Raw genomic sequence first — 11,649 nt, forward strand, 5'->3', positions numbered from 1 at the left:
ACATGAAACTTATCAGAAATTAGTAACCACTCACGCTCCAGCTCGCAATACTTCTTAATGTCAAAAGTAAGGTTGAATTCATTTTTCTTGCTTTCTGAATCGAGACCTGATGAAGAAAAAAAAAATGTCATTGCTATGTGTCAAAACAAGTATGTTATGTATAAAAGGATGTTAAGCATTCGTCTTATTTATTTTTTATAAACGTTTTTTTTTCATGCCCATGTGCCAAATGACAAAAAAGGCCAGTACACAGTTTCTCCTCCTCTCGATCAGTTCCATGGATACGTATTCCAAGATAAACTTTCTGAGGTATGTCTAGTCTTATAAAGGAAATACAAATCTGAATCTGAATTAAATTGAACATCTGTATGGCATTTTATGTCAAAACAGAAGTTGTCTGGGTGCTTGAAATGTCATTCGGACTCATTTCATGTGAGATCATTTCATTTTGTAATGGCATTCAAACATATAAACCCCTTTACTGTAATCACATCAAGGACGCCAATGAAATATGTTATATCTGTACAAAAAAAAATTGACTTTCTGTGCTTACACCACCATTACCTACCAATCTGTGGTGAGTATACTATCTTCGTCATATCTGGGTGGGTGCTACACATTGGTGGTGATGGGATGAGCCCCCTACAACAGGTGAAGCAATGTGGGGCTGTTTTGACAGGGCCAACAGGGCTATAGAAGTGCATTCCCCCATTCTTTCATTCATGCATTCATTTACCTTTTTATCTCTGTCTGGTTGAACAAATACCCTGGCAGATAGATCCTTGATCATATTTACTGATGCGATAAATCTGCACTAAATCTGCACACATTAAAAGGTAGACACGGTATATGCCCTTTTGGAATCCAGGCTACTTATTACTTAAATACCAATCATAACAAAAAACAGTCATATCAAAGCAGCTGAGAAATAAGCCTTTTGTCATTGTGCCAACATCAGTATAGTCAAAGGGCTATTCAAAGTTAGAACATAACAAGAATTCAGATTTTTGGTTCAATGCACTTCCCTCTAGCTTGCCGATAAAGACAGACATCATATAGTCTGGCTAAAGACAAGGCTAAACACTTATTCTAACAAAATGATGAAATCTATGACAAAATGACTTGAGTTACATGTTTGCTGAAAATGCGGCAGGCCGATGTCTTGTCGTAAATCCGTCTTTTTTCTAAACCACTTCATACAAATTTATAACCTGAAACTACTAAAATAAAACCACATATAGCAGTTGTGTAACTGCCAATGGATGAGCAAAGGGTTCTTGACAGTGCCCTGGCACCAGAAAGTCTTCTCACACTCAGGTTGACAGGTTGAGGTTTATCTTCAAACACCTCTAAGTGGTGGATTAAGTGGTTATTAAAATCATAAACTGAAACGGAGGAAAGCCTGAATTTGCCCGTTGGTGTCTATTATGTGATGGAACAGGAGCATAGTTTGAGTTTAACATTAACACAACAATCATGACTATTTTATTGAATTAGCTTTGGGGTTATTGAGCCAACCTACAGTATGCATTTTAGGTGATTCATGCCACCAAACCTGTCAGAGGTTTGTCTGAGGACAAGCCGTCTCTGATTTACCCACAGGACTGTGGTATTATAACTAAGGTAGAGCCAGGTAAGGAATCTGACATAAGACAGAGTTCATAAAGGATAGAAATATACTCTTTGATAGTCTTCTAGATGTACCTTACAGGAAAACACAGTGAGCATTTTGGTGACCCACTTGTTGAATGAGTAGAGAAATTAGAGCATTCTCTCTCTGTCTCTCTTTCTCTCTCTCTCTCTCTCTCTCTCTCTCTCTTTCTCTCTCTCTCTCTCTCTCTTTCTCTTTCTCTCTCTCTATCTCTCTCTCATTTTCTCTCTGTCTCTAGCCTTTCATGCCCTCTTCACATTTGCATAGAAATGAAAGTTACAGATCAAAAGATGAACACTCAAGCCAAGCCACACACACACACACACACACACACACACACACACACACACACACACACACACACACACACACACACACACACACACCTCACATCTGCGCACTAAACAAATACACAAATACGCTTCAGCATGCCAAAGTGTCAGGGGCCAGACCATTGAGAAACAGTAAACACTCAAGGAAAGGGCCTGGCTAAAGGGCCAAATGCATTTGAAAGTGAATCATCATCGTAGCCAAACTGGCAGCTGAGGCAGTCACACGAGCCCTTTCCTCCCTAAAATGCATTTTTAAAACCAAGCCCGCTTGCCTCCAAAGAGTCAATTTACGTCTTATACAGAGAAACATGAATTACTGTAATAGCCTGTATTTTCAACTGTGAATGAAACTGTGTTTTAGGTGTTAAAATGAGTTTGGGCTTGCAATATCCCAGCCTATGGCTCCAAGTCAGTGTGAAGTTGACAAGAGAATGAAATAGAGAGAGAAAGGGAGAGAGAAAGAGAGAGAGAGGGTGTGTGTGTGTGTGTGTGTGTGTGTGTGTGTGTGAGAGAGAGAGAGAGAGAGAGAGAGAGAGGGAGAGAGAGAGAGAGAGAGATGGTGTGTGTGTGTGAGAGAGAGAGAGGGAGAGAGAGAGAGAGAGATGGTGTGTGTGTGTGAGTGAGAGAGAGAGAGGGAGAGAGAGAGAGAGATGGTGTGTATGTGTGAGTGAGAGAGAGAGAGGGATAGAGAGAGAGAGAGAGATGGTGTGTGTGTGTGAGTGAGAGAGAGAGAGATTGTATTACATTACGGTATATCACACAGTGTGACTAACAGAGCAAAATAAGGTGAGATTAGACCAGCAGGTTGGACCAGTACACTCCCCCCCTCCTCCTACACACAATTACAAAAACACAAACATGTAATCAGTGCTATATAAAGCAATAAATGGGCCGTGGGGGATCTGTTTGGACACGTTCTTTTCATATGAGCATGGTCACACACACACACACACACACACACACACACACACACACACACACAGACCGTTAAGACTATAATCAAGTTACAGAATATTTCCTAAATGTCAGAAGGTGATGACTAAATTGGCACCGAGTGCTCAGCAGGGAATATGCAGGTGAGTTGTTGTTTGCGTGCATTTGTCTGTTTGTGTGTGTGTGTGTTCCTCTCACTCCTGTAAGTGCTGCTGAGAAGAAATGAATATTGTGAAGCAGACATACTGTAAATGTTTTTTAGCCTTGAGCCCTCAAGCTAACCCTCGAAGTCGAAAGGTTTGTTCTTACTGATTGATTGTGGAGGGGGCTCCCTTTAGCGTGAAAAAGACGTGATATGAACATATGACTGCATACGTCTGCTCAGCTTCCCTTGCATTCACTCAGACTGTCAGTGTATGCCAACAGAGGGGCTTTGCCACAGTTCACGTTATTATTTTTAGGCTACCATATCGAGCATAGTGGGTTTGATCATTCTCCAAAACTACTTCACGCTAATTGTGTGTATTTACCTGGGCTGGTCTCCACACTATGGAGCAATTTTCATTATTTGCCTCTTCAGTTATGGATTGGTTGTTGGTGCTTTATTGGTTTAGTGTATTCCCTCAAGCCATACGCGTGCTTTGTGCCGATCGAGATGGTGAGGACTGATTATAAACAGCTTCAAGTGTTGATCTTGGGTTGGGAGAGCTCTACAACTGGAAAATATATAACTTAACCAGGTCATTAAACCCTGGGAGGTCATTTACTGCCAGCCACATAATGCAGGAATGCAACTCTTTTTTTTCGCTTGGACCTCACGCCATGTTTCATAATTTAGCCTGTGACACCAGCCAAAGAAAGAGATTCAACTGGGTTAAATGGGAAAAGAATAGGGATTCAGAAAGTGGGGAGAAACAGCTGGCTCTTTTCATGGACCCCTCCGTGGCTTAACTGTCCTGCTACCTGAACACATCCCCACAGCACTAAGCACCTGGCATGTTTTTATTCATGTAGGACTGTTTGTTTGTCCCAAGTTACCTCCCTCATACTTGTCCTGGTGGATTATGTCCCGATTAGGGTTCACTTTCCATATGGGGTGGGCGCTCTCTTTGGCTTTCTGTTTGGCGCTTCATATTTAAAAACACGATCCCTGCATGCTCATTGGTTAAAAAAACTCAATGTTACTGTATTCATAGTGATTTGCAGGATTTGCATGGCATACCATAATAACAGCATCACTCTGTCTTGTAGTGTCTGTGCTCAAGGCTCTGCTGAGCACTTCAAGCCATAAAAAATGTATCTTGTGAGCTACACACACACACACAGACACACACACAAACATTAAGTGACTTCATTTTATTCTTTCATGTACATATTTTACAATCACACTAGATAGCTGTGCAGACAAAGAACAAAGCTAGATAGTAGCCATGGTGATTTTGTGTCAAGGGTCAACAACCCAAATACTACTACATGAGTTTGGAACTGAACAATCCTCTTGTTTGTTCTGTAGTCATCGTGCCCAATAGAGTTTATGTTGGTTGGCAGTCTTTGTCTATGCCTAATAGGTCACTATGGCAGGGAAAGAGTCATTTTAGACGGACTAGGTGAGTGCTCCTCAAAAGCTAAAAGCGGATTATTTTCAAAATGCTAAAGTGCAACATTGACACCTACTGGCCATCCCTGTCATTTCCTGTCTCCTTTTCTGTCTTCCAGACTCTCCCCCAACCACCCTCTCTCTCTCTCTCTCTCTCTCTCTCTCTCTCACACACACATACACACACACACAAAAACATCTTATAAAATAGCAACATCAAATAAAATAGCAAGGTCATGACATTAGAACAAAAACGGTATCAAAAGAGAGTTAACTATTAATTACTGTTTTGCTGTTGGAAATTGTCTTAAGTATTTCATATATTTTGAAAGATGCAACCACCACTGGAATGTTCCACCACAAACAGAAGGCTCAATCATTAAGCGTGTCATTCACAGCTTAAGTGGGTTAACACACAAATACCTTTACATGAGCCAAGAACAACAGGGAAGTTGCACAGATAAGAAGTGACTTGGGGACATGAATGAACTTGAACTAGAACTGAAATATGTGAAATCTTGTCGAGTTGTATTTTGAGTTGTGTATCTGTTGTTGTCTCTGGTAGTGGTATGTATTATAACCCATGGTGAGTATGATGCCAGACAGATGCCTTCTGGAAGTACCGTGGGCCTACTTAAACAAAACACTGAAGAAGGAAGGTGCCTGCTTGAAAAAAAAAACAGTGAAATGGTCCCGAAGGCAGCTTTGTCGATGTTCTTGTATCCTGCTGCTCAGGTTTTATGGTTGGGCAGTCATGTTGTTGTGTTTAGCACTTGCGGGCTACAGACAGTGCATGTTGTAATGTGAAGGATTTATCTTTATAGATCCCGGGCTCAATAAGCAGGACATGTTTCAGCTGTCTCCAGCCAGTTGTGCTTTGTTGTCGCATCAGGATCTATGGTTGGGCAGTTGTTATATTGGTTAGGTTGCTGGCTATGAGTACTTGTATGTGACAGTGAGAGGATAGGCCACAGTGGGAGGTCCCCATGCAATAGCACAAGGAAATTTACAACTTGTTATCACCTGCTACTAATGCTACTTGTTATCACCTGAGTTATTTTCTTGACACCTTTATTGGCAATATACATTTTTACCTTATGGGAGGTTCACTGAAATGGAAAGTTCAGAGTGAGGGGGTACACCCTCACCTCCAGAGAGTCTCTGTGGGACTTAGCTGCAAATCCTGTCCTCTGTCAGACACCGTATAATTTCCATCAACGATCGTTGGCTTGGCAGCTGTTCCAGCTTGCCAACCTGAACTCACTCAACTTGCTTAAGTTATGTTTGTTTACCCGTTCCGTTTATCTCTTCCTCTTTGTCTGTGAACTGTGAATTCTCCTCAAGGTGTTTGTGTAAGTGTGCAGGTCTGTTGCACAAGGGTTGCAGTTGGGTCCCTGCATCATCTGTCACCGCTGCTTCCATACTGGCTGTGGGCATCTTTCAACAAACATACAAATCCGTCATGAAAACCAGCGTTATTCAACAATGCCTTAATTCATTGTGGCTCACCGCGCCTATCTTTTGATGGACCGCATTTCTGCGATCAACATTATAATGTACATTAATGAAACTAATTATAATATGAATGTGTTTATAATCTTTTTCAAACTTTTTTCTTTCGTTTGGATGTCACTTTCTACCCCATTCCCCATTAACCTAAGTGAGGGGCCATTTTCATGTGCATGTCAACAAGTGAGAAGATCAAATGGAGTCAAAGTCAATACATTCCAAGGCTATGACTACAGTCAATAAGGAAGGCTGCCGTGCACCGTGCTGAAGTTTCTGTAAATAAGTAGGTTAACTACAAATGACTGTAGCTCACAAAGTAGCCTCCACTGACACTAAGTCAGTGGTTCTCAAACTTTTTTCTGTCATTCCCCACTTTGAACCAGGGGGCCTTTTCAAGCCCCACCTGTCCCTCGTTGCTCCCATAAAATGGCAGGCCAAGCTTAAAATTGTCAACTATTGAAATAACCTCAAGTAATAACAAATAGCATCTTATTTAGGTCAGCAAATGTATATTGCTTGGAGTGATTTCATGTTTCATGTTGTAAGTCAATCATTGTGCTAGCATTGTGCTAGCTTTCTAGCAGCAGGCAACTGAGCAGTAACTCGGCTGCGATGTTTTACCCAGGTCTGGTTAATTAAAATGTTCTTTTTTCCTCAGCAAGTGATTTTACCCGGCAGAAAATTACTTTATTTTGCCAGGAACATTGGTCTATTACTAAATGCAATATATTAGCACCTTACTATCACCTGGTTTAGTAACCAATGCCTTACGGAGGGGATTAGGCTTAGATGCTGATGCTGTGCTAATGTTTCCATAGATGGATAAAGAATGACGATACAGATTTTTGAATGGAAAAGTCTTTCTTCAGAAACTTTTACAAAATTTGGATTAACTGTAAAAAAACTACACTATACCTCAAAATTCAATCTCTGGCTGCATTTTATTCATATTAGTCACAATAAACTGTGAAGTGATCACTTGACAGCTTTTTTTATTCTTTGCCTAAAGCAACAACCGCATTTCAGAAACCTGAATCATCCTCAACATCCAAGTTCCAAAGTGGAGCAAAACAATACATTCTCAGTGCATAATTAGCACAGCTCACCTTATAAATCAAGCCACGCCGCTTACACGTGACAAGTGCAAGCAACACAATAAGCAGTCCCACCACGAATAGGGGCATGCAAATCAATGTTGTTGTCGTAGTTGTGGACATCCTGGGTTCAGCTGGGCCCTGTGTTCCTGTATGCAGAGACACAACACAGACAGAATAAACATCCCTGGGTGATCTGTGGCCATGCAGATGTGCTTAGTCTCGTGCAAAGCGTTTTGCTACGCAATATGCTTACCAACAGTGTTTATGGAACAAAAACAACCTAAAAGCAAATCATTTCATCTCAATGTCTTGTCAGTGCAACATACATCAAATATAGGTATGCACTTTTATATATGTACTATGTACAATATATGTATAACATAAAACCATAATAACATTAAAAAGTTATATTGTAATTTATAAGTTGCGAAATGCATTAGTTGTTTAGTTGCTTAGCTCCATTCATTGTCAGAGAATGTACGTACATACTAGCACCCTCATACTCCTCTGGTGTTTCCCACATCAGCTGTTGGGTTAAATGCATTGATATCAAGAATCAAGTAGGGTCATATTGACCCTTCACAATGACCAGCCCTGATTAAAAACAAGGATCAGTCCTTGATAAGGCTTACTGACCTGTGTGACTCCATTTACGCGCCAAGTCCAAGTCAAGCCCTGTTAATCGCAGGTTGAGTAATAGTAATGTACATTTACATTTACATTTAGTCATTTAGCAGACGCTTTTGTCCAAAGCGACGTACAAGGGAGAGAACAGTCAAGCTAAGAGCAATAAAAAAGCATGGTGTAACAATAAATACTACTTTACATGAGAATTAGAAAAACAACGACTTAGAAAAAAGGAAAAAGAAGTGCAGGAATGTAACTGCTGAAGTGCAAGTTAAGCGCTAGTCAGGTGCAATGTAATATAAACCTACCATAGCTCTACATTTCTGTTACTAATCCTAATTGCATTGTATGTAGGTGAGCAGCCTTGCGTTGTTGACCACACAGCGAACCTGCCCTTGAGTTGTGCTGGTGTTGATGGATAGGTCACTACTCAGTCTGTAGAGACCAGTGTGGTGATCATTTGTCGCTCCGCATGCTGTGGCCATTCTTTATAACGCTGTCATTCATCATGCAGAGAATTTTACCCTCTGGGTACCCCCCCTTCTGCCTCACAGTGGTAGATTCCATGCTCCTCATTAAAGGAGCAATTACAACGATAAGGAGTTTAAGTAAAACGACATCAGCGGAATGACATTCAAACACTTAAGGAAACACGGTTAGCTCACCGCTGGATTGTTGTGACCTGTGATAGGGCTATGACAGAAAGGGTGCATAGTGTCAACTCACCAGTCACTTTTAATGTCACATTCAAATCTTGAAGCGCAGCACCTTTGTAGTAGCACCAGTATTCCCCTTCATCTCTCAAAGAGACATTGCTCAGAAGCAACGAGCAGTTTTTATTCTCCTTCGACAGGTTAATGTGGGTGCGATTTTGGTATGACTCATCTATTTTGGCCTCTTTATTGGTGTTATGGTTCACAATCATACCATTCTTTTGCCAAACCAGATAAAGCTTGGGGCCGATGTTAGGGCAGTCGCAGGGCAGGACCACATCCTCACTAAGGTTTGCCCTCACCAGCATGGTGTTCACACTGACTGGAAAGAAAGCACAGATTTACAGCTTATTTCACACCAGTGCGTAAGATTGCAAAACCAGTTTTACTGAAACAGCAGCTCAGAATATCAACATACTTCGACCAATATATCAAACGGAACAGGCAGGGAGAAGCCTCTTTTGCATTAACCCTTCAGCAGGTCCCGCCACACCGGTGTTTAGAATCTTACATTATTGATGAATGCATTCTTTTATTAGAAGACTCCCCTGCTGAAGGGTAAATAAATGCCTATAGGTTTGAAAGGTGTGAGCAAAATAAAACGTCTTCAAAGTCACTAATAGATCTAGGGCCTGATATCATTGACGGGCAACGAGCAAAGCAATGAACAAGGTCTGTCGCGCATAAACTAAAGCCATCATGTGGCGTGTGGGAGCATTGCACTGACCCACTCATGCTTGCGCTTAGGATCTTGCTCATGGTATTAAATTGGCAAAAATGATTTTTCCCAGTTATTTAATTAACTTTAGTTCATGTGCCGCGGACTTTGCTCGTTACTTGTTGCTTTGCTCATTACCAGTTTCCCATCAATGAAACAAGGTTTCAAGTATGATCACAACAAACACAAAGTTTCACACGAAGGACATTATTATTATTGGCATGGTATTATCAATGACCATTGCTTAAAGAAGAACTGCACACTTGAATGTGATGTTTGAGCTGCAAACTAAATGACACGACTGTACTGTAAAGACACACATCAAGGTTGGTGTTAATATTGATTCTATTTTATGAGTTCAAAAATCACCATTATTCTTTTAAATAACTGAAATTAGTTCAAAAATGGCTCAAAATGCCAGCTACTGTTTAAAATCATCCTTAGTCGATACTAACATAGAGTCAACTGTTTGGGACTTATCTACGTCATGAAATTTAGACCCTTTAACAGTTCACTACATGCTTGTGTATGTGACAAATAAAGCACTGATCGATCCATCGATCATGACGTGCACATCTTCAGTAATGCAAACAAACTGGAACATCACTGATAGACTGAAACTATTTATGGGTTAAATAAAATTGCTACTCACCAATTAATTATTAAGAGGGGGGTGGATGAAGAAGAGAACTGACCCAGCTTCACATGTGCAGCTCAGGTGAATTTGCTCTTCCCAGAATGCAAAAAATACTGCATGATTCTCTTACTTAGGATACTTTGGACAGTGGTTTAGCAGTAAAGTGCTATATTTTAGAAATACTTTATAGTTCTTTTTCAAAAACGGTCAATGGTGTGTAATTTAACTGATTTTATTTTTTTATTAACAGTAAAATGCTGTGTTTAAAAATAACAAGTTAATGCTGTTGAAATCCTGCTGTTATTTGACTGCAATTATTTACAGTGCCTTCAACTACTAATCCTACATTTTATGTATACATGCATATTTTTTTAAACTTTGTAAATAAATCCCTAGCACAGATACACTGTCGCTTAAATATATCTGTTATAAAGTCACACTCATCTTCATATCCAGTAGTCAGGTGGCAAAACCGCAGAACGTAACTCACAGCTACGCTACTGCTTTAAACCTGCAGGCTACAGCCACTACATACGCAAACTTTTTAGTCTATCGTTGCCAGAAACGTAGGGTAGGCCGAGTACAGTTGTTACACTTTTTGCTTTTTGCATTACCACACACAAACTAGTAACTGAAAGTATGTGATTTAATATAGTTCATATTTTCTACAATTTGGCAGCTGGCCACCTTGCATGTTTGTCTAGATAACGATATTATCATTAAAATCCACCAAGTCTTGAAATGTGTCATGTTACAGCATAGATTCATAGATTAAAGATCACAATCATCTAAGCTAAGTTTAACTGTGATATATTGTGAAGACGCAATTCAATGTGAAAGGGAGCTGGTGATCTTAAACCACCAAAACCAAAATCTCAATCATGCTTTCGTTTCGTTTCGTTTCGACGTGGGCCGATATCTTCAGACTGGAGAGGAGAAACTCTTCAAATGTTCCCATCATCAAAGAAGGGGCTAAGCAAGTGCAGAGCAAACTCAGACTTTCCGCGATTGTTAGTTTTTCAAGGTGTTCCAACTCTCCCTCTGTACAAACTGTAGTCGGTCTACCCAAATCATTCCACATAACACACTTTTCTTGTAACGGAAAATATCTTATTTCACTTAATTCTTGCAGCGGTCATAATACGCAATGCTGTGCGAGACGTCTAGTTAAAGCTACATGTGTACAAGTTATTATAATTCTAAATAATTCCCACAATTGTTCTAAATATGTACCCTATATTTTCATTTTATAGTGAAACATTTGATTTTGTTATGATAGAACCCTACTTGAAAGAGTAAATCTATAACAGTGACTTCAAAGAAGTGTTGTCCTGAAATGACAGAAAAGCATTGTACTCCTTTGAATTGGCCTAATTCGCATCAGTATTGATTTATTAAAAGGCTTATAGAATCCCCATAAAACGTAGAAAATCGCCTTACCAGTTAGACACATGGAGGCCAATGATAACACTTGGAGAAACCTTGGAGAAAGGCAGAAGAAAAGAGAAAGCGTGCCGTTAAAATAGGCCAACCACTTTTACTGTGCGTCAAAGGCTCAACATTTAGGAAGTTGTCCATACGCACCAGGACGGCTGCATGCTAGCCCGCAGGGAGATATCGGAAGCGCCGGTGGTTCGTCAGTCGTTAACTGATTTAAGAGCTACTGACTGATCAGAAGCGATGGCAAAAGAGCCCAATGCTGAAATCAATCCATTGCTTCATATCGCTAGTTTAAGGAATGGATAGTCTACCTCCATGACCATGCCACTGAAATGGAACACTTAGCTCTTGGTGACAGCTCACTTCTCACTATGTGACCTTTGGCACAGTGAGAC

The 11,649-nt window shown here is 40.3% G+C and overlaps 1 protein-coding gene across 3 annotated transcripts; it reads right to left on the reverse strand.

Annotated features, from left to right (window-relative positions):
* Positions 1 to 4,257: 4,257 nt before the first annotated feature.
* On the reverse strand, positions 4,258 to 11,649 carry LOC116224148. 3 transcript variants are annotated; one of them, XM_031583060.2, is made up of 6 exons: positions 11,399 to 11,631; positions 11,255 to 11,295; positions 8,473 to 8,781; positions 7,756 to 7,794; positions 7,129 to 7,265; positions 4,258 to 5,950 (listed from the first exon to the last, which is right to left on the reverse strand). In XM_031583060.2, exons 1-6 carry the CDS (start codon positions 11,410 to 11,412, stop codon positions 5,792 to 5,794), a joined length of 699 nt encoding a protein of 232 aa, XP_031438920.1. In that variant the 5' UTR covers positions 11,413 to 11,631; the 3' UTR covers positions 4,258 to 5,791. The 3 variants fall into 3 exon arrangements, with proteins under 3 accessions (XP_031438920.1, XP_031438921.1, XP_031438922.1); XM_031583061.2 differs by lacking the exon at positions 7,756 to 7,794 and having other exon boundaries at positions 11,399 to 11,628; XM_031583062.2 differs by lacking the exons at positions 4,258 to 5,950; positions 7,129 to 7,265 and adding an exon at positions 7,280 to 7,645 and having other exon boundaries at positions 11,399 to 11,649.

Source organism: Clupea harengus, chromosome 16 (genome assembly GCF_900700415.2).
Source record: "Clupea harengus chromosome 16, Ch_v2.0.2, whole genome shotgun sequence".
NCBI classification, from domain to species: domain Eukaryota; kingdom Metazoa; phylum Chordata; class Actinopteri; order Clupeiformes; family Clupeidae; genus Clupea; species Clupea harengus.